Raw genomic sequence first — 25,336 nt, 5'->3', positions numbered from 1 at the left:
AGTATTTCATCAGTTTTATTTATACCTACGTAGGTAAGGTTTTATTTCATAATATTTACAACATAAATAGTTGTAATATTTATTCGAACGATCTTATTAAGGTAAAATATCCTTGCAATCATGAACACTATCATCAACTCACTGCTGGACATAGGCCTCTCCCAAGGCACAATCTTGGGCCCTTCTCGTCCAATTTTTACCCGCAACCGTCCCGTTATGCCGTCGTTCCACCTACATCTCTGCTATTTAATACAAATAACAACTTACCGATTGTAAACCCGGTGATGAATCTGCCCACACATAGGAACACGTAGGTCTCTGAAAAGGCGATGACCAGCCATCCAATGAGATTAGGCAGCACGATACTCTGCAGCAGCAGACGTCTGCCGACTGCGTCCACCATCATACCTCCCAGCAGTGCGCCCACTGGGTTAGATATTACACCCAAACTCGCTACAACAAAAGACATTATGGTTATAGTACAAAGAAAAGTTTTATTTTTATTTTTAAAAGTTGCCGGTTACAAGGCTCTTTGCCTGTATTTAATTAATTTTGTTGTAAATATTTAGATTTTACTTCAAACTTTGTACTTTGATTGTGATATTTACATTTATTATTGACTTAATACCTTGTATTAATTTATTTAGTGTTTTTTGTAGAATATAAGAATCCATAGTTTTTACAATTCCTATTTCATAATTATCCATTCTAGATTTCTTAAGATTTATATTTGTACAATATAGTTTTGACAACTTAATACTCTGAATTACTCCAACCAAGATATACCAAAAACCCTCTCTGCTATGAGTTGAATATAATTGTAGCAGTACGTGAACAAACAATTAGATAATTACACGTGTGATAAACCAGTATTTACACAAAAAAACACATGCGTAATGTATACACAGCGCATTCCCTTTATCTTCAAACGAAAGTTCTTTACTATCAGTTATATAAAATTTTACATATTTATCTTATATATTAAAATGTATCTTTGTTTGTACGTGTTTTATGGGGCCGTGCCATTCATCACATTGCGATAAAACTTTGCCAACTTTTAATTAATGATTCCATTGTGTAGATGTACTTAAAACCAATTATTTCTTTGTATTAATTAATTATAATTAAAGTAGGTTAACAATCTTGTTAAATTATTGTTATTGGTACATAATATAGGTTACAGGTAATGTTATTCAAAAGTACTTCAGTGGCACTATAGTCTAAGCTTTGTTTTCTTTTATATTAAGTGTGTACAAAGATTATTTTTATATTTTAATAGACTAGCTGACCAGCAAATGTTATTTTGCCATATAAATTAGTATTAATATTACTATTAAAAATAGGTGTTTGTGGTAGAAGAGTCAATATTTAGGGTACATTTATTTTTAATGCCACATCTTGAAAATCAAATTATTATCCAAACAAAAAAAATATTTAGGCTTGGCCCTTATTATTTTAGGGTTTTAAAAATGGATAACAACCTATCCTCAGACCTACCGATTTTGTTGACACATATATAATATATGTAAAGTGTACATATATTATATGTATTTCAACAAAATCGACCAAACCATTTTTGACACGAGAATTTTGTGTATCAGAACATAGATTTATTATCATCATCTGCTTCTTCCTTATACCATTTATTTCTGATCGACGTAATATGTTTTTATCTTCCGTTCATCCCTGTTCGCAGTCATCTCGTTATTCACTCCCTTTCTTATCATATCATCTTTCACACAGTCCATCCATCTTTTTTCAGCCTTCCACTGTCGTTATAACCATCCACATTCATATGTAGAAAATAGTATCCAAGTTTAATATATATAATCCCTTTATTGCCTTATCATCTTTCACACAGTCCATCCTTCTCTTTTTTGGCCTTCCTCTAGTTATAACTATCCACATTCATATATAGAGGATATTAACCAAGTTTAATATATATAATTCCTTTATTGCCTTATCTTCTTTCACGCAGTCCATCCATCTCTTTATTCTCCTCTGCCGCTATACACATGCACATATAGAAGATCTATCCAAGTTTACAATACACTAAACAGTGTTCCTGAACCGTGAGTATCAATAAATGAACCCGATTATGTCCCCATCGTCCCCTCTCGTAGTGTTATCGGTCTCGACAGAATTTTGTGAAGGCACGCGGCCTCCATAAATATATTATGTACACAAACAACACTATCTCTCGTTAGTAGACTCTATTTATATATAATATATTAATTTTCCATTGATATTACGCAATTATATGTAATTCATGTGATTTATTTACTCAGTGTAATAGTTTATTGTGATTCTTCTCAACTCGAAATCATTCCGAACTGACGGTAGATTTGACATATCATAAGAGTCTGTAATAGACCTACATGAATAAAAATATTTTGAATTTGAATTTGAACGTAAATAAAATGTAATGTACGATTGATTTTTTTATCTACTGTTATAGTAGTTTTAGTCTGTCATGTTATTAATATTATGAACGCGAAAGTTTGTTAGTATGGATGGTTGGATATTTGCTATCTTTCACTCTTTTTTTTAATCTGTCTATTTATTATACATTACATGAAAAATATATAACAATGTGTTTGTCATTGATTTGTAAGCAGGTACCAATAGTATCAATAGTATTATATATAAATATATATAATACTATTGATGTATTGATAATAGTATAACTATACTACAGTATAAATGCTGAGTGGGAGTCACATTCACCGTTACTAGTATATTTTAGATTTTAAGTTGTATAGTAAAAAAGAATACTGTAATGCTGATAAATGTCTATTACTAACTACTCGCCCCGGCTTCGCACGGGTGTACATGTTATTAACATTGCTCTTGAATCACTCTATCCTTTTAAAGCAACCGCTTCAAAATCCGTTGCGTTGTTTTAAAGATTTAAGCATACATAGGGACGGACAGATTTTTAGATAAAAATAATAATAGACAGACAGCGACAGAAACTTTGTCTTATACTATGTAATGATAATGTATACTATATAATATATTTACACAGCTTAAATAAAGTTAAACCGAGAATGTTCCAGTAATAAATACATATACCAAATATCTGAATGAAATAACAGTAAACAGAACACCTGTTATTATGTTATTTATATTCTATAATGTTTATATTTCAATTCATCAAGCAATTCATCGAAATAGTCTTTCGAATTTATTATCTATAACTGTACCCGTGACTTCGTCTGCATGGAATTTAACTTTATATTTCTAAAACAAAAGTAGCCTAAGTTACTCCTTATTACATCAGCTACCGATCAATAAAAGTCCCATCAAAGTCGCTCCAGCCATTTCACAAACATAGAGATCCTTATTACATCAGCTACCGATCAATAAAAGTCCCGTCAAAGTCGGTCCAGCCATTTCAAAGATTAGCCGGAACAAACAGACAGACAAAATTGCCTAAAATGTTATTTTGGTGTATATACCGTATTTATATTAGATGCATGAAGTAAAAAAGGGTATTTCAACAAACAGACTCTCCAATTTTATCATCTATATATATTTTACTAATATTATAAACGCGAAAGTTTGTATGTATGGATAGATAGATTAAATTTAAAAAAAATATTGTATGGATAGATAGATGTTTATTACTCTTTCAAGCAAATCTGTACTGATTTTGATGAAACTTTACATTAAAATTGTTTATACATCAGAATAATACATTTCACGCGGGTGAAACCGGCGCACGCACAGTTGTATATCATAAGAATATCCTTCAATTCTTGTCCTTAATGGGTCTAGGTAGCGAATTTTGAAAAATGGCGAGCACAATAGATCTATTGAGGTCACAGTGTAACAGTAGCACCTAACAATAGCCTAACACCTCAATAAAAAATATACCCTAAGGATGAACATTTATAGAAATTATAATAAAATATTAATATTGTATATTAAGTAATATAAATGAGGAGATCCGCAGAAGAACCAGAGTGACCGACATAGCCCGAAGAATTGCGACTTTGAAGTGGCAATGGGCAGGGCACATAGCTCGTAGGACAGATGACCGTTGGGGCAGTAAAGTCCTCGAGTGGCGACCACGGACCGGAAGACGCAGCGTGGGAAGGCCTCCAGCAAGGTGGAGCGACGATCTGGTCAAGATTGCTGGAAGGCATTGGATGCGAGCAGCGCAGGACCGATCGTCGTGGAGATCTTTGGGGGAGGCCTATGTCCAGCAGTGGACGTCTTCCGGGCTGCGATGATGATGATGATTGTATTTGTAGTCACCATTATCACTTGGTAAATAATGTGATGCTGTTCATGTATATAGACGACAGTTACCACTTACCATCAGGTAGGTCATCAGTCAGCTTGCCATTCATTAGCAAGCCAATGGCAATGTAATTTTAATAGATTTTTTCTTACCTATCCACGAACTTTGTTCGTATGTGATGTTTGGATGTTCATGCGTATACTGGGGCAGCAGAACCGCTGAGAAGCCCTGACAGAATCCCACCGATATGTTGATGGACTGCGCGGCGAGAGCCGCCAACACCTGTAAGCAAACATGATTTCCTGGTAACTTACGGAACAAATGATAAACATATACCGGCTCGTAAAGTAGATATATACCAAAACGTAGAAGTAACTCATCAAATTAAACCAGTTTTCTCCGACGATGGTAATCAGAAATAAGGTTTAAAATTTTCATCTATACTTATAAATAAAATTGAAGTGTCTGTTTGTAATATTGAAGTAACCGTTTTTTACTACATGCATATGAATATAAATACGGTACATACACCAAAATGTCATTTTTTACAATTTTTGTCTGTCTGTTTGCTCGGGCTAATCTCTGAAATGGCTGAACCGATTTTGACGGGACCTTTTTTGGCAGGTAGCTGATGTAATAAGGAGTAACATAGACTACTTTTATTTTAAAAAAATCTTTTATTAGAAAAATAATGTTAAATTCCAATTGTATGAAGGTTTTCATTTTGCTATTTTGGGGAAGTTGTTTAATTTGATCAATACTATCACAGGCTTTTGATTTCGTAGACTTTACACTACAAGTTTAGTTAGTCAATATAAACATATTGTTTAGTAATATTATTATTATAAAATTTTGAATTTGAATTTAAATTTGAATTGTATGACGAATTTTATTAGAAACGCATTGTACTTGTAAAAGCAAAATAACGTTTTAAATTGAAACTAAATATAATAATAATAATCTCAAGACAATTCACACAGCGTCATCTAGACCTAATATAAGCTAGCTAAAGCTTGTGTTATGGGTACTAGATAACTGATACAAATACATAGATATTTTTTTTTCGTAAATACATACATATTATACATATAAAACACCCAGACAAACAGTCTTACTCATAAATACAAATGTTTGTGCCGTCCGAGGAATCGAACCCGCGACCATCAGACGTAAAGCGGTGTGCTAGACCACCGAGGTCGTCATAATCGTCATAAATATAATTGTTGTATTACATTATGCCGTTACAAATTCATAATAAATTACAGCATATGTTAAAAATATGTTAATAATGAAAGTAAATAGCTAAAATGTATTTACAAATGTTTCGTACATATGCTAAATATGTTTTCTATTAATAACTCATCTCAGTTTTGCACAGGTGTAATTATTGTAGTATCCTCAATTTTGTATACAACTAACTGTGACCGCTATTTCACCCGCATGACTTTTACAGCCTATGTATTATTCTTATGTATAAGCTATATTACTGTAACGTTTGGTCAAAATCCGTTCAGTAATTTTTACGTGAAAGAGAACATCCATCCATCCATACTTACAAACTTTCGCGTTTATAACATTAGTAATAATAATAATAATAACAATCTCAGGACAATTCACACAGTGTCATCTAGACCCAAGTTAAGCTAGCTAAAGCTTGTGTTATGGGTCCTAGACAACTGATACAAATACATAGATAATTTTGTTTTTTTTTCGTAAATACATACATATTATACATAGAAAATACCCAGACCGATACAAACAATCATACTCATGAATACAAATGTTTGTGCCGTGCGAGGAATCGAACCCGCGACCATCGGTCGTAAAGCGGTATGCTAGACCGCTAGACCACCGAGGTCGTCAAATCGTAGTAAGATATGGTGTACCTTTCATTTCATTAAATTATTTAAATAGATTTATCGAGTTCCATAACAATAATCAATTTGAATGAATTTCTAATTAGAATTCACCTGTATACAAATCTTTTATTTGTTCCTCAAGGAGACCCACCCGCCCTGGGAGGCAAGTGGGTACAGTGGTACTTCTACTCACTGAAGTATCCACTTGCTAAGATGTTTTACCAAGATGTCCCTCAATGAACACGAACAAATCCATTCTGACATTTCCTAATTGCATTGAATATGTTAACATGAGAAGCAATAATTGTCCGTGACTTTACTTAAAATCAGTTTCAATATAAAACTTGCAACCCGCCCGGATTCGGGCAAGTATTTCAAACGAATTACACAAAATATTTAAGAACTATACACGTAAATCTTTTTAAATATCTGTTTTATGATATGTGACAAGCGCGTAAAAGTACGTATGGTAGTTTTTGAAATATATTTTTGAAATATATATATGAAATATATAATATTCGCGAATAAACAATAATAATAATAATCTCAAGACAATTCACACAGCGCCATCTAGACCCAAGTTAAGCTAGCTAAAGCTTGTGTTATGGGTACTAGACAACTGATACAAATACTTAGATATATTTTTTTTTCGTAAATACATACATATTATACATAGAAAACACCCAGACCGATACAAACAATGATACTCATGAATACAAATGTTTGTGCCGTGCGAGGAATCGAACCCGCGACCATCGGACGTGAAGCGGTGTGCTAAACTAGACCACCGAGATCGTCGCAAATAAACAAATGCGGCGGCATTTTATTTTATTACATACTAGCTACCCGCCCTGGCCTTGCACGGGTGTACATGTATTATACATATAAGCCTTCGTCTTAAATCGCTCTATCTATTGCTAAAAACTGCATTAAAATGTGTTGCGTAATTTAAAAGATATAAGCGAACAGACAGCAGCGTCGTCTTTGTTTTATCTATACATATACATAAAATTGGAGTATCTGTTTGTAATATTGAAATAACCGTTTTTAATACATGCATATGAATATAAATACGGCTCAAACACCAAAACAACATTTTTTACTATTTTTATCTGTCTGTTTGTTCCAGCGAATATCTGATATGGCCGGAACTATTTTGACAGGACTTTTATTGGCAGGTAGCTGAAGTAATAAGGAGTAACTTAGGCTACTTTTACTTTTTAGAAAATTTAAGTTAAATTCCACGCGGACGGAGGGTACAGCTAGTACTATATAAAGATATAGAGCAGTAATTGTATGAATAAGTATATGATTTGACCACGTGGCCGTTAGCAAATTGCTTTTTGCCTAGTTATTGTTTATCGACATTATCCGCGGTACATTTTCACGTGTTATTGTCTTCTCACGCATATATAATGTTGAGGAAAATGTGCAGCGGCCACGTGTTAACTTAATCGAACGAATTATTATGTCGGATGAATGTTCAGAAACGTTATTGAAGATAAACGATGTCTAGAAGGGGGAAAGGGATTGTTAATAATGTGGATTGATAACCCCATTGCTAGCAATGTACCATTTCAGGTTGACCTCCACGCGGTTCCCCCTGGAAACCATCGTGTTAAATTCCTGGTGAATTTGTCACGGTGTGCTAACTAAACTGAGCTCATGCTCATCTCATCCTCCACTGGTGCCCCGCCAGCGTAAACCGTTAGCGCAGGCGGGTGCACCATTCCATTATCAAGCCTAAAAAAAAACCGGTGTCTATAAATAAGTAAGTCTACACATACACAGACTAAGTACACCGAATGTGCACCGGCCATATCTTAACTTAATCGAACGAATTATTATGTCGGATGAATGTTCAGAAACGTTATTTAAGCTAACATAACCAAAACAAACTGTATGTACTCCAGTGTGCGTGCTGTTTTTCAGAGAAATAAGAAATTGTAGTCGTCTGTGGTCCAGTAGTTTAACAAGCCGGTTTATATGCGATTGTAATGGGTTCGATTTCTCGCACGGTGGAAACAATTGTATTCATGAATATGATTGTTTGTATCGGTCTGGGTGTTGTCTATGTATTTACAAAAAATGTATTTAAGTATTTATTCTTAAGTAATTCTACTTAGATTGGGACTAGATGGCAGAGATGATCAGAGTGTATTTAGGGGTTGAGGTCTATGATCATCAATATACGAATAGGTTGTGATGATGATAATGATGATATCATCATCTTAAGTCATAAAATATACAACGAAAATGTCTATTGTAAAAACAATGTTCACATTTTCCCTATTGAATAATGTAAAACTATTATCTCCATCGTTTCATAGCTATTAACTTTTCTGTGCTCTTTACAATTTTCACATCAAAGCGTCAATTTTTCTATTTTACAATATACATAAATGAGTGCGCTAAGTGGTTTAGAAATAATCGCAGCCAACCACCGGAACCGTTTGTTGTCATTATATGTACAGCGTTATTTATTTTACGTGACACTGCTCAAGCGCATGATTGCACCGTAATCAATATTAAATAGTTTTATATTATTAATAATGTTATATGTGTTTAATACAGCGAAATTATAGGAGGCATGACGCTATACTTCCGAGATGGTAACACATGATTATAAGTATAAGTGACTGTTGGCAGTTTCCATCATGTGGGCAATCATTGTTGTTATAATTCCAATTATATTACAAAAAAATTAACTAATATAATGTATAAATATAAATTTAACTGTGAAAAAAATTATTACAATTTTTGTTTAACAAATAATAATTATATCAACCACTAAAACTAAAATTGTTGCAGAATAGTTAGAGACTAATATAAAATAATTGCAAAAAGAAGGATTTTTGCAATTATTTTATATTTCTCATTCATTCATTTTGTTTTTCTCGTCATATCTTTATATAGTGTAAAATGTCTGTCATTTTAATGTAGTTTTTAACAACAGATAGAATGATTCGAGAGGAAGGTTTATATATATAATACATGTACACCCGTACGAAGTCGGGGTGGGTAGTTAGTAAGGAATAACATCAGGTATTGGTAGATATTATACGGCAAAAATTGCACCGTTAGTTTCAAAAATAAATTTACGAATGAACATGGCCGTATAGCTTTAAGTATATCCAGAATTTATTTGTTACTGATTCATTATTGTTGTTTTCATTTCCGCTATCTTTTTTATATGTGGCAACACAAATAATTAGTGCGGAAGTCTTACCACGACTACATAAAATATTTTGGTAAAATTCACTATAACAAAGTAACTTGATGGACCCTCCATAGTGTTCCTATAATATTACGTACTACATAAAATATTTCAGACTTTATATAGATCTTTCAATAAATATTCTAGACCAAAATGGCAGGTATAAGGTGATAATCTCAATATACTATATGTATAGTGAACGTAAGGTCATATAGTATTTTTTTTCAATCCATTGTTGCACCGTCAACTGATTAATTCTGAGTTATCCTGAACGTTATTCTGATAACGTCTAGCGTTATAAAAAGTCTCACCTAAAAAGATTCATTTGTGAACATTTATATATACTAATGACGTATGTTCTTGCGCGTTATGGACTGTATAAAAATAAATTAACAGTATAATTATAACGTTTTAAGTTTGGTTACTGACCTTGTTTTATTTTTTACACTTTGTTTAATGGACTGGCCCATCCTAAAACACTAGGTGGGACATGTAATAAGATGTAATAAGGAGTAACCCATTTTTTACGAATTATTTAAATATGATGAAATATGATATTTAAATAATTCTAATTAAAACGGATTTTAACTGAATAAAGAAGTTATTGTTATAAATAAACATAAAAAAATTATAATCAACGCGATATCTATACAAATGAATAACGGAAGTGTCTGTTTCTAATTTCAAATTACAGCTTTTAACTAGTAGTTCCATCAAAAAAAAATGTACCTATCTGACTGCCAATCTCTGAAATGGCTGGACCGATTTTGACGTAACTTTTACTCGCAGATATCTAATGTTATATGGAGAAATTTAAGCTACTTTTCTATTAGAAAAATATTTTAATTAAAAAAAGGTAACGCTTAAAAATATTTTTTATAATTATAACAGATAAGTGGATATTCACATTATTACACAAAATACAGATACAAATTACAATATCACAATTTAGTAAGATTTTATTTTAAAAGTAAAATATACGCTACAATAAAGACAAGTGACTGTAACAGCCCTCAGCGCCAGCCCACTTTGTAAGATGTGTTTGGGTTGTAGGTATGAGAATAGGCAGCAGACAAAATTATAGTATAAGAGGCATGTTATCTTAGCCCACTGAAATAACCAACGCATGAACATTATGAGTATCATATGATAATGTGATGTTCATGAACATAGTCGATGGTTTACAGATACACCGTCAGTTTCACTTACAATAAAATTGCATAATTACATTAAAAACAATGTTTCCAATTCAAGTTATTTAGTACTCATAAGCAGCGCCAGCGCATACCTATATGTATACTAGAATGTCTTTATTAGAGGTCAATCGTATGAGCATTGTGTTGCCAGTATTATGTAAATTCCGAATGACAATATTGTAGTTAGCATTGACACAATGTATCGAGATATCGAGATGACCCCATAAAATATACAATCCTTTTTTTCGAACTATTCTAATGCTATTGGCCGCAGCTGGACTTTGTAGCTTTACCGAACAATAGGGGACGAGTGCGGATGGAACCTGCAACCTCCAAACCTGCAGGGTTTATAGAACAGCTGAAAGTCAACTCCTGCCAGACGGATACGACTTTAGAACCATGCCAGTCCCATTGTATCTTATCATTAAGAACTATATCACTTCACACAGTGAGTACATTTTTCAGCAATTCAAGCAGAGATCGAAATTAAGACAATTAAGAGCTTCGAACTCCTTCGAGCCCTCAGACTAAAGTCGTCTACTAAAGTACGTCTGACGGGAGTTGGCCTTTAGCCACTCCATAAGTCCTTTCGCGGATTTGGAGTGCCATCTGTCCTCGCCCCCTATCGTCCGGTGAAGCTCTAAAGGCCAGCTGCGGCCTACAGCATTATTATAGTCCGAAAAAAAATATCTGAAGGATCAGCTAAAACATATTGTATGGTATCTACAATTACATAATTATAGTTGTAATAGATGTACATTTTATTGTTTTTATAGTTGTTACCAGCTATTCGCCCTGTCTTCGCACGGGTGTACATGTATTATATATATAAACCTTACTCTAAAATCACTCTATTTATTAAAGAAAACCGCTTCAAAATTCGTTGCGTAGTTTTAAAGATTTAAGCATAGGGACGGAAAGACAGAAACAACGACTTTGTTTTATACTATGTTTATAATGATACATATTAATTTATGTAATTGTTATTTTCTTTCTGTGAGAGGAACAATAAAGAGTTTTTCATTTCATTATTAATGTTAATATGTTATATGTAATAGAATATTACATAATACAACGGTTCTATTGTACCTACGACATTGACACTGACTGATGTTTACATGAAGAAGTTCAATGTTGCAATTTGTAGCTACCCGGATGTTGCAATGTAGTGCATACAGTGAACGTACGAATTAAAGGAATGACATTCCGAAATAAGAATATGATATTCCGAATATCGTATAACAGCCTCGGGGGTTTAGTGGTTTAGAACACTGCTTTACTATCGATGGTTACGGGTTCGATTCCTCGTTCGATGCATATATTTATATACATGAGTATGATTGCTTGTATTGATTTGGGTGTTTTCTATGTATATTATGTATGCATTTACAAAAATGGATTTAAGTGTTTATATCAGTTGTCTAGTATCCCTAACACAAGCTTTCTCTTCTTGAATTGTCTTGGGTTATTACGTATAATTATTCTGAAATAATGAACCTCCTTGGTATATTTTGTTCATGAAAGTTATTTAGAATTTTGTTTATATTATTTAATTAAATGAATTATAAAAAATACCTTTGGAGTTTTTTATAAATACAGACAAATATGAGAAAATATTCAAAAGACGTATAACAATGAAAAGATCCTAAAACAGAATCTATTATTAAATTGAAATGTAGAGTATCTTTGTATAAATTAAAACTAATTTTATAGCGTACTTATGATTAACAAAAATATTTTTTATATTGGTTTTTGGCGAATCGAAAATTCAAAGCTTTTATAATTATTGTTGATATTTATTTCTGATATATATACATGATACCTGAAATCATGGCATAATGTAAAATTATCAGTGATTGATTTAAATTGGCAAGGTGAACCGACACAGATCGGAAGCGGAAATATAGTTGACATTTTATGCAATATTTCTCATGAACTCGCATTGAACTGTAAATAGTATATCAAGTATATTATATCTTTCTTTAGAGATATATATCTTACATATTATTCTCTCACGACTTCCTCCACGAGATCAGAGTATACTGATTGACCGCGTTAAAAAATAATCGGTTTTTTACCGGACTCCTCTAATTCTGTTAGCGCAGCTGGCCACAGCTTCACCGGACTATAGGGGGCGAGTGCAGATGGCACTCCAACTATAATTATCTAAATCTATCTATAATAATCTAATCCGTAGCTGGCCTTTACAGTTTCACCGGATGATACCCTTATCATGTGAGCTGATGATACACCGGATGATACCCCTAGCAAGTGCAGATGGCACTCCAAGCCCGCTAAAGAACTTATGGAGCGGCTGAAGGCCAACTCCCGCCTGACTGATACGACTTAGGTCTGAGGGCACCGCTAGGAGTTCGAACCTTGGATTAGAACGTCGTAATTTCGATCCCTCTTTGAATTGGACGGGGGATCGATCGGAGGAGAAAGTAGCCGATGTACCTTATTAGTATATATATGTTTATACTGAATGCACCTATGTGAATTTATTGACTACTTTAAGTTAAATAGTTATGAAGCCACAGTAAAACGACGAAATAGAAAAAGAAATAATCTTTATATAAGTAAACTTTAATATAAGCACTTTTGAATAGTAATATTTTTTTTATTTTATACGGAGCGGTTTTACTCATCACAAGAAACTTGCATGCTGCACGAGACAAAAGATTAAATTTTAACTAATGATATTGATACAAGTGTATTTATAGGCATATATAGTACTCGTGATATATATTGTTATAAAATTTCACTATTTACTCTATAAACAAAACCAGCTGTATTTCTATTGAACTAAAATACATACTCGAATTTAGTTTCTCGTAGTTGTACAACCACAGCATTACTTGCGTCCTGCATTTTCTATAAATGCAAGGATTTTCATAGATAATAATAAAAACACAGGGCAGAAAATGCTTTCTAGTCCCAAACTAAGTAGAACTAGTGTTAAGTATTTATATAATTTCTTTATTTCCCATAAAGAAATTATATAAATACTTAAAAACATTTTTTGTAAATCTTAATCTTAATAATGTTATAAACACGAAAGTTTGTGAGTATGAGATGAATGTTTGTTACTCTTTCACGCAAAAACAACTGAACGGATTTTGATGAAACTTTGCAGTAATATAGCTTATGCATCAGAATAACATATAGGCTATATTTTTTATCGAAATTTATTTAGTACATACATTATTTATATAGAAAATACACAGACCTATACAAACAATTATACTGATGAATACAAATATATATGTCGTGCGAGGAATACAACCCGCACCATTCCTATGGTCGCGGGTTGTATTCCTCGTAGGCGTTATTACTTCCTAGTAACGCGGTGTGCTTATCCGCTAGACGAATAATAATATAATTAGCTTCTTTCTATAATTAGATTATAATTTAGGCTCATGATAAATTTAAACAACATAATTCAACGTACAAACTTAATTTATTGAATTACGTACGGTCTGAGTCACCGTCAATGAATATTCTTGAATAATTAACCGATTATGTTTACTTACGATTTATCAATGCCGATTAATTAATCGGAATATACGGTTTGAATATAGATAAATGTGTTGTGTTAATTAATAATTGTTATATAATAATATTATCTCGTCTAATTAATATTATATAATTATATTAGTAAACAATGCTAATATTATAATCGCATTTAAATAGATTAATGAATTCAATACGATATATTAATCAATCAAATCTATAAGAAATAGTAATATTGTATATTACAACTATAATAATAATATCTCAAGACAATTTACACAACGCCATCTAGTTCCAAGCTAAGCAAAGCTTGTGTTATGCGTACTAGACAACTGATAACTACATAGAAACTACAAATATAACTATCTATCTAACTAGGATGACGACTGTAACGAGAATGTAAAAATAATAAATAAATAATCCTGGACAATTAACATAACATCTAGATCCAGCAGAGGTTATGTTATGGGTAATAGATAACTGATATAAATACATAGATATTTTTTTGTAAATACATATATACATATAAAACACCCAGATGTATGCAAATTTTTGTATCGTGCGAGGAATCGAACCCGCAGCCATCCTATGTAAGGCGCTGCTAAACCGCTAAATCCTCACTAGTGATAACGGACGGTGACGGTAACGATTACCACATACCATCAGATAAGGTTGTTTGCTTCTTTGATATTTGTAAGTCCAAGTGAAACTAATAACTATTTCAGAGTTAAAAGGGGAGGGGGCAACTACCATGGACACAAAAACTCCGGATATAAGTTTAAAATAAATTACTCAGCCTCTGTTTAACTACTTATTAGTAAACATTACCTGTGCAAGGAAATGTATGTTTTTGAATTTATAATATAGTTCTAAACAATAGTGCAAATGTTTTCCTTAATAATACGTGAATAACAAACTATAAATAAAGCGCCAAAACAATAGATTACTCCGCAAGAATCTGTTGTAAAATTATGGTAGTAGATACTCAATTAATATATAACTTACTGGATTTTTATTGTAATAGAAAGTAACTTGACGGGTATATAGCGAAAAGCAATTGGAGAGACCAACTTCTTAGTATCCCATGGATTCACCGTGCGGGTGCCGGGTCCATCGTGAAATCATCGAGAAAAACTCCGAGGAGTTCCCGGGACTTATGACTTATTGCCGACCTACGTCAACATTTACCTCCACCGCTCGTATTTCTCTCTCTGCTCCAGTAGGAGCCTGATAGTTCCGTAGCTTGATATCCACATTAATTTATTTATTTCGAATTTAAAACGACTCTTATACCAGATAAAGCAGTCAGAAGAATTGTCAACAGTCAACATAATTATATAACACTTGTCTCTCGAGAGTACAGCATGGGGTTTTTCAAGAAGGGTATATTTATGGTCGGGAACGCGCACGTGACACCCCTTGTGTTTCAGGCGTGTATAGGCTACGGTAACCGTTTACCATCAAATGGCCGTATGCTTGTTTGTCACCTAGGTAGTATAAAGAAAACTTGACATGCCCACATTTCGCTGGCATGAAGGCAACATGGTAGGAACAAGCCTAAATCGTCTCTTGGATTAATTTCTTGTCATCATGGTTCTCTAACGGAAGATAAGAACGATAATAGTAGAAATTGGCACGTTACTCTTTGTGTCGTCTAGAATTTATCTTTTTTACCTTTGCAGTTTCCGGTCTCATTGTTGTCATTTTTTTGTTTTGCGTGTAATTCTGTTATTACGAAATCTGAAGCACCACGTTCGAAAACATGGCAATATGCATACACATTTGTCATTTTGCTCATAAGTGGGCGTTAGTGGTCTGTAGCCTTTTAAAATTTTATTACAAAACATACGTATCATTAAATTGCAAATGTGCCTTTATTGTAATTTTAAACCTTGGCCTAAGAGATAAAGATATGGGTCAATATAGTAGTCTACTTATTAGCTAGATTAAATAGAAATACCTACTTAACAAATGCTTAATAAATCTGAGAATGTTGTGGAAATTTGTCTAAAAAATATCGGCTATAGATAGGTCATGGTCTTGATATGGGTTGTTAACCAATTCTGGTCTTTTTCTTTTAGTGAAAGAGTTACCCGGTTATACTTTGTCATCATCTGTGTAGATATATAGATTATAGATAGATACCTCTGTCTCGCCTATTTCAGCCAAACAGTTTGCTTTGCAACTTTGTAGATTTTACAAAGTACCATTTTGTAACCCTAGTTTTCCGGAACCAGAACTTTTTCCATTAGGTTTTATGTCCACTTGTTTTTAGGTCAAGTTTTTTTATTATTGGTTTGGTTTGGCTATTGTCAGGTGCTTGGATCTGTAGCACTGCGACCTTTATAGATCTATTATGCTAGCCCTTTTTCAGAGTTCACTACCTAGACCCGTAAGGTCAAGATTAGAAGGATATTCTTAGAAGCAATTGGTTTTATCTTCTCAGGATAGTATTTATTCAAGTTACATAACAATGTACACAAAGAGTATAGCATAGAGAATGGTGTGATATTTACCATGTAGAGATCGCCATAACGCCACACCTTCCAGAAACCCTTGATGGTAGCGAACATGTTGCGCGCGCGCCGGTCTCCCCACGCCGCCGACGCCGCGCGTGCACGACCTGCGCCCCTGCACACAAACATACACACATCTTACTAATATTATAAACGCGAAATTTACATTTAAAAATGAGTCGAATACTAATTACATTAAAAGTTATTAAAAACAAATAGGGAGGACATCTTCTAATGAAACTAATTATATTTTAATTTGAAATTTACTCTGAACATATTACATAATGCAATTTAGTTCTAATAAGTTTGAAAAGGTAGTATTACCACTAAATGACACATTTAAATCCTATTTTTCAATATATCTCACTTCTTACTATATTATAAACGGAAGAGTTTATGAATGTGAATAGATAGATGTTTGTTTCACTTTCACGCAAAAACTACTGAACGGATATTGATTAAACTATACAGTAATATAGCTTATACTAATAGAGTAATAAAACTTAATTTAAAATTACATACCTATAAGTTAATTATATATTTGTATAGATTAAGATTAAATACTTTTTCATTTCTATTGGAGAAATATATCCAAACCTATGAAATAATTCGTTTCTAAATAAAAATTGTGTTATTGACATGTAACATCATCTATTTTTTCCTTTCCCATTTATTTGGGGTCGGCGTAATATGTTTTCTCTTCCATTCATCTCTGTTCGCAGTCATCTCGTTATTTACTCCCAATCTTACCATATCATCTTTATATGATTTAAAAATAAAAGTATCTTATGAACTCTATGATCAGCTGTTTTGAGCGTAAGTAACAAACATCCAAACATGTATGATACATGCTTAGACTTTCACATTTATAAGAATATTAGTAGAATTTATCTTAAGTGATATGTAAATAGAACGCTAGATATTGTTAAATTAACTAAAGCGTAGATTTTATCACGTCAAACCTCGTTTTCTCTCTCTCTCTTATTAATAATAATGTGCAATCGTTCCGTTTCACTTGTCTACAGCACTGAACCTAGACTACTTCGATAACATAGTATATCTTTGATGACTGATAATAGTGCTCTTATATCGAATGTTTTTGTTTCAAAGAATGTTATAGTATCTTTGCCTTATCCAACATCATATGAGGTTCTCGTAATATGTTTTTCTCTTCCATTCATCTCTGTTCGTTGCCATGTAATACAGTCATATGCATGAGTACAAATGTTTGTATCGTTGGGAAATGGATCGGGTGTTATATGATAGATCAGATGGGTTAAGTAGCTAAACTGTTGTGCTACGGAGGTTGACGAGTTAAATTCGTATTAAATTTCCTTGTGGTCAAAAATTTTTTAAATTCTTGCCAGTTCTTTTCAATTATACATATATAGACTGAACTGGATCGTAGAAAAAAATATTATTCTTACAAAAAAATTAATGTTCATAAGCAACTAGTATGTCCTACAGGGATAAATGCTTTTTGGTTTGATTTTTACAAAGATCGACAAAAACAAGATGAAATTAGGAATCTTTATTATTGATATTTATTTACTATGGTAAATATATTTAATGGACATTTCACATCTTTTATATTTTCTATCTTTACACGAAAAATACCTTTAGTACATTCCCAGAACAAGAAGATATTCCAGATGGAATAGCTATATATTATGTTAATACAATTAATATAAAACTCACAATATTAGGAACGAACCGAAGTAGAGTAATGCCTGATGAATGATGTATATCATTAGACAAGCAATTCCATGAGTATCTTAGATATATTAATAAAACATATTTTATACAATAATATTTTAAGGAAGCTGTATATATTAATGAGGATGTTATAAGGGTAGAGGAATCTCGAAAAAGAGATGGATGGACTGGAAGATAATATGGTAAGAAAAGGAGTAAATAACGAAATTACTGCGAACAGGGATGAATGGAAGAGAAAATCTTATCACGCCGACCACAAATAAATGGGATAAGGAAGAAGCAGATTACGATATGTATACATTTTTTAATGATACACGAGTTGATATTTTTCCACCGCATCACATACTTTAAACTGTGCACATGTTTTATCAAACTGAATGCATATGTTATTTGGTCTGTCAGTTTGCGTAATATTTCTTTTTTTAATTGTAAACACGTGCCTTTCAAACAATCGTTATTGTTCTTCAGTAAATATGTCAGTATCGCTAGAATATTTTAGTTCTGTTACAATTCTTTCTACAGTTTGTTTACGACCATTTGTATTATAGTTTATACTAAATAATTCGAAATTATGAAATTTTTATGTTATATGATTAAGATTTTGTTTTATAAAAGCAACGACAATTATTTATTTATATTTCAATATTACTTTTATTCCTTAGAGTTAAAATAGATTTATGTTTATTTATATACATGAAATATGGTTGTTTTATATTTAAATAATAACTAATAATAAAATAAAATAACGAAAATTTATTGTGCACATTTTCTATCTATCGCACTTACACCTCATATATAATTAAAACTTATACACCTGCGTATTCCACATTCATAATAAAAAAATAAAAAACAAAGTTTAAATAAAATACTTTCGCGGCAGTATGACAAGCAGAAAAACAATGCTATGAAAAAGAAGCATTGACTATACATATACTACTCCATCACTACAAATTACACAGTCATGATATTATCACGGAAAAATATATAAAAAAAAGAGTGAAAAAAAAATAAAATATGTTTTAAATAAATACTTTCGCGGCAGTATGAAATGTCTAATTTAAAACTACACTTAAAATGACTTACTGTGTATCAGGGAACGTATCCGATAACATACTGGTAGCACACTAACCATCACTAACAAACTCTCAACTACACCCGTCTGATTTCTCTGTACACTGCGTATAAAGCAGTCTAGTTATAGAACTAGAGTGTAAAATAAAAAAATGTTTATCAGTGTGACGTCACAACATAAAACAATAAGCAATCGGTGTAAGCAGCCGTGAACCGTGCGTGATTAGACGTGGCGAATGGATCGCTCGGGCTGCGCACGCGCATCCACGCTGTTACAGCTGCACAGGGATCAGGGATGCCAACCGATCGTCCAACAAGTTACAAGATTATTCTAAAAAAATTATTATAGTCTGAGGATGATTCACACAGCGACATCTAGACCCAAGTTAAGTTAGCTAAAGCTTGTGTTATGAGAACTAGATACTGAATACGAAACTGATACAAATACATAGATATATTTTTTGTTAAATACATACATATTATACATTGAAAATACCCAGACAGTCTTCCGTTTTATGTTAGTGCCGTGCGAGAAATCGAACCCGCGACCATCGGAAGTAAGGCGGTGCTGTGCTAAACCGATAGAGCAACGCGGCCGTCAAATTATAATATTGTCTTCAGTTTTTTTAACAACATTCTGAACTTCACACTTACTACAAGTTCCTTTTACGTTTAAGAGATGGGGCTAGCACAACTTTACAATTATATTTTTTAAATAAAAAATTTCGTAAATAGTTTTTATCATTTTTTCAATTTGCTATTTGGCAGTTTGTATTCACTCAAAATTTTAAATATATAATAATGTAACAACATTCATTTAATAGAGCAACACGCAAGTTTCTAGTTCATTCTTCTTGTGATGACTCGCAAACTCATGAGCTCGCTTCCACATGAGTAGTATATATAGAATAAAAAATATGACTATTCAAAAGTGCTTTTATATTAAGTTTATTTGAATAAAGATTATTTCTATTTCTATTCCTTTGAGCGCGTTTGTCCGCAATCTCCCCTGATGTTGAGTGATGATGCAGTGTAAGCTGTTACATGCAAGCTCAAATAATATCTATTCACTCTAGACTTGAAAGACCCAATGTTGTAAGAGGCACGAAAAACTGACGCTGGGCTCTCCCAATCTCTCTAGATTAACTTAGCTGCTCGCATAAGGAAAGATGATGCAAATCGACTGGTACGAGTAGGATATCAACTGTATATTGGTGGAGCCGCTCTTTTTTAGAATAAAAAATAATTTATTCAAATAAACTTACATTGAATCACTTTTGAATAGTCATTACATTTTTTTAATCTACCGCTCATTCGGAAAGCTGTCTTACCACAAGAAGATCGAGCAAGAAACTTGCGTGTTGCTCTTTTAAATAATTTTATTATTACTTTACATTTTTAAGTTTAAGTATGTGAATACAAACTCACTACGTCTTATTGTACGATGGTAGAAAGGTGCTGGAGAAATGAGGTTGAGAAGTTCCTAAGCACATTCGCCAATATGCAGCCTTCAGAACACCGATAAATAAGCCCATACGTCATATAAGCACGTACGTCAGTGGTTAAGACTTTGAAGCCTCATAGACACAAGTGATTCGTCCCCGATAAGTCTCCTAGCTTTAGTAGGAAGACATCTTCATCATTGTACAGGGTTGTAAGAAATTTTTACCTATGGAATTCGGTCAAAGTACCATGAAGGTACCAAGGTTTGGACGCTCAATATACAATATTTTATACTGCATTGTATAAAGTTAAATGTTGCAATTTTGGCAACCCTGACGCTGCATGTGATTATGCCTTGTTTATTTAATTAATATTTGGGAATTTTCTACAGGTGTCCAAGATAAAAAATTTAATATTAGGTATATATATAAATACATAATTTTAATACACTAACAATCTACCTCGGCTTTGCACAGGAGTCATTATTTTAGGATCATAATTTTTTTTTAATGAAATACTAGTACAAATTTCTTTAAGAAATTGCAACAGGCAATTTTTTTTTTAATGAAGTTAGTTAATTCGTTAAAAAAAAATTACAGCAACCTATTCTAATATTAGTTTAGGTAATTTATAGTATACAGAGAATAATAAAACCTATATACAAGTTTTAAAGTCGATTAACATTATTAATTATATTAGTATGTTTATATAAGTTGCATAGTTCTGATGGTTTCACCTCTACACCAAGAGAGTTAACGCTATTGTTTATAGAAGAAAGAAATTGATTCGACCAATTTTCTTAATTTAAATTAATTTAATAATTAAAACCTATTACAATACTTTTTGTAAAAGCCAAGAGATATTGTTTATAGAAGAAAGAATGGTTTTTTCGACTTATTTTCTTAATTTAATTTAATTTATTAATTAAAACCTTTCACAATACTTTCTGTAAAAGCCAAGAGATATTGTTTATAGAAAAAAGAATGTTTTTTCGACCTATTTTCTTAATTTAATAATTAAAACCGTGTAATTATTAAAATTAATTTAATAATGAAATCATTACACGTACGTCTCTACAAAAAATATTGTAAAATACTTTTTGTAAAGACGTACGTGTAATGAAAAGGGTGCTCAAACTATTGTATTCATTGACGTAGGTACACATATTGTACATATTTTCAATTTTGTTTTGAACTAGTTCAAATTGCGTCACGGTATTACTAACGAATTGTTTTTGTGATCGATTAAACACGCACTTTAGTCTAATTTCTATTGTTGAATTTGTTTTTCAAATATACTGTTATGGTTCAAATAACTTAACTGTTTATTTCCTTAATACAATTGTGTCAATAATTTCGAGTAGAGGAATGTTGTTAGTGTACTTTTAATCCATTAAATTTAAACAAAAGTGTTCAGTGAATAATTGTATGTATTTATTTGTAATATTTTTGTATCTACGAGTATACGTTATGAGTGAAACAAAAACTTCGTACCTTTTTATGTAAATTGCACGAACGAAGGAGTAACAAATTTCGCAAATATATAGTTTATGTAGAGATGGAAAGCATAATGCATTTTTTTTAATTACGTATAAAAAAAATATATAAAAATCAGTACCCCTTTTTAGGAAGAAAAAAAAATGCGCGGACGGGAATGTATGAAATTTGGCACATTGATATTTTATGTAGCGAAGGAAAGCAGAATATGATTGTTTTTTAATTATGCTTAAAAAATATATAAAATCAATAAAAAAACGTTACACACACTATTCTATATACACACTTACGCGTATATAGTCTTTTGTTTATTGTTAAAATATATATATTTGTTATTACTGGTTCTCAGATCTATCGTATCGTATTTTTATTATGGTCGAATTTCGACCACTAGTTATTATTTAATATTTCATTTTTTTATACTACGATGGTGGCAATCAAGCATACGGCCCATCTGATGGTAAATGGTTAGCGTAGCCTATGAATTATTTATTTTAATTAATAATAAATTAACAATATCATGCACCCTGACGATTCCAAGATGGGATATTTAGACTACTTCCAAATACATACATAATAATGATATACATAATGTACTACATAACAAATAGCCTAAAATGTCATATTGTGGTAGCTATTCTATCCCTTTATGATTAGCAAACGCTTGTTATTAATTTTATTTATTTAAAACTAAAATGAAAAAGATCGAATCTACCGAGAGACGATCTCTCGGATTAAATTGGTTTATTATTGCTTATTTTACTAGAGACTTAATCAAAAATATAAAATTTTGACCGATAAATTTGTCGGTGGCAGCAAGACTCGTACTTACGACCTGTAGAATCCAATCGGTGTAATAAACCACTAACTAATGACGATCGAACAATGCAATTTTTTTATATAATTTATTAATTGTAAACATAATGTCAGTTATGAATAACTCATACATTTTTAAATTACATAATAAATCTAAATTAGAAACAGAAATAAATTCAGTTATAAAAAATCATATTGCACGCCTGAGCTCATTCTATTGTATTATAACATGTATAATGAACTGTAATGTGTTCAAATTTGTTAATTATATTTATTGATCTATTAGTTAATACTTATGGAAAATAATTAAGTAAACACTTAAGTTAAAAAAAAATTGTTAGAATTAATAACTTACCCGGAAATATTATCCCTGTCGGCCACCAACTTGATTTATTTTTTAAATATAATATTTAATTCACAGTTATATTGTTTATGAATAAGAAAAACAAATTAAACTATGATTTCACTATAATATTAACACCGGCACAAACAATGTTTACGCGGGAAGCAGCCGTATTGGAGCTTTTAAATTTGGAACACGGCCCGCACGTGCGCACGAGACATAGACAATCGCCAATTCGTACGGCTTTGCGAGAATTCGAAATTCAATTTAGAATTTAATTAATTTATCCGGCCTCTTTTTATTTTTTTTATGATTTCATGAGGCTATGTCACATCGCGATTCTGCCCGGCGGTCGACTGTTTTCAAAAGAGCCCATATGCTCTTGACCTTGCGCTGCTCTCGGACAAACTGAAGCGGCTTTTCGTTCACTCGCCGTGTTTTATAACGCATTATTGTTGTCACAACTTTTACTGTGTGCGACGCCACTGATAGTGTCGGAGTACTATACGCGTGTTTCATGTGTGCTATGGTTTACCATAAGTGGCAAATTAGCTGCACATATTAAAGTAACATCAAACTAAATTTCCAATATTAACACCAATTTTAGAATGCCTATTTTGTGATATGTCTACGTAACTATTATTTACAGATCAACTTGGTTATAGTTAATTAGTTATATCTATTTTAGGTAATTTATATAACATATGTACAGACGAGATGAAAAATAAAAGTCAAATGATACCAGAGACAAACTTGATTGTTACATGTCAATTTTAAATATGTCAAATGCATGTATTATTTTTTCAATAGGGTATTGACCCCAATCGTCGGCCAATACAGAATTAGAAGATCAAATATCACTCAATATCGCAAAAAATGTCATAATACTAACAAGATCCATTAAAAAACGTTTAATGGGCGGTGTATTTATAAACAAGTGGACCGGTCGTTGTTGTTACATAAAGATATGCGAATGTAAGACATAATACACAATCAATACACAAATAGCTGACGACGGTGGCCGATGTGTGTTCTGTTACAACATTACGTATCATTTGTTAACGTTTATTAGTGCCATGCATTTCGGGTGCCATTGACATTTCGCTAAATGGATTACATAAATGGATATTTAAAATTTTTGCGCTTTTTTTAAACATTTACAAGTCTAGCAGCGTCATCTAGTCCAAAACTAAGTAGTTTGTACTATGTGTACAACCTGTTGGAAAGTATACACTGTATCCTGACAAACTAAGTAGGGTAAGTTAGGTAACCACTATTTTGGAAAGTATATCACAAACTGTATCCTGACAAAGTAAATAGTAGGGTAAGTTAGGTAAACCAATACTATATGTACTTTGGAAGGTATACACTGTATCCTGACAAACTAAGTAGGGTAAGTTAGGTAACCACTATATGTACTTTGGAAAGTATACACTGTATCCTGACAAACTAAGTAGGGTAAATTAGGTAAACCAATACAATATGTACTTTGGAAGGTATACACTGTATCCTGACAAACTAAGTAGGGTAAATTAGGTAAACCAATACAATATGTACTTTGGAAGGTATACACTCTATCCTGAAGAGATAAAAACTATCCCTCCTAAAAATATCCTTCAAATCTTGTCTCTGACGGGGCTAGGTATCGAACTTCAAAAAAGGGCGTGCATAATGGATCTATGTAGGTAGCAGTGTTACAGTTCTAAAACACAGACACAAACGCCTGAATAAAAAAAATGGCATAGCATGGTTGTGATCCGTGAACTCTCTATAGGCAAACAACTGCCACTTACCACCATCAGCTTGCTTACCGAAATACCCGTATTCAGATACATAAAAAATTAAATACAAAAGTTACCTTTGAAATAAAAACGAAAATATTATATTGTGATACACTCACA

The 25,336-nt window shown here is 32.2% G+C and overlaps 2 protein-coding genes across 4 annotated transcripts in view; one reads left to right on the top strand and one right to left on the bottom strand.

The window, feature by feature from the left end:
* LOC131845204 (neurobeachin-like) overlaps nucleotides 1–25,336 on the top strand; it is a 244,531-nt gene that overhangs the window by 166,424 nt on the left and 52,771 nt on the right. The gene's annotated exons all lie outside the window — the stretch shown is intronic.
* Nucleotides 1–25,336, bottom strand: part of LOC131845179 (facilitated trehalose transporter Tret1-2 homolog) — a 53,017-nt gene that overhangs the window by 2,141 nt on the left and 25,540 nt on the right. The window contains exons 1-4 of one of the 3 annotated variants that reach the window (XM_059194215.1): nucleotides 23,448–23,828; nucleotides 16,551–16,665; nucleotides 4,402–4,531; nucleotides 268–453 (exon numbers count right to left, since the gene is read on the bottom strand). In XM_059194215.1, the coding sequence (XP_059050198.1) occupies nucleotides 268–453; nucleotides 4,402–4,531; nucleotides 16,551–16,607 (373 nt within the window). In that variant the 5' untranslated portion in view covers nucleotides 16,608–16,665; nucleotides 23,448–23,828. Of the gene's footprint in view, nucleotides 1–267; nucleotides 454–4,401; nucleotides 4,532–16,550; nucleotides 16,666–19,349; nucleotides 19,438–23,447; nucleotides 23,829–25,336 lie in introns of those variants that run through there. The other 2 variants (XM_059194214.1, XM_059194216.1) reach the window with 2 other exon arrangements.

The sequence above is a fragment of the Achroia grisella genome, unplaced genomic scaffold (genome assembly GCF_030625045.1).
Source record: "Achroia grisella isolate CSIRO2021 unplaced genomic scaffold, CSIRO_AGI_Agris_v1 utg460, whole genome shotgun sequence".
NCBI classification, from domain to species: domain Eukaryota; kingdom Metazoa; phylum Arthropoda; class Insecta; order Lepidoptera; family Pyralidae; genus Achroia; species Achroia grisella.
The sequence above is the reverse complement of the archived record's forward strand: the minus strand, read 5'-3'. Positions and strand labels throughout refer to the sequence as shown.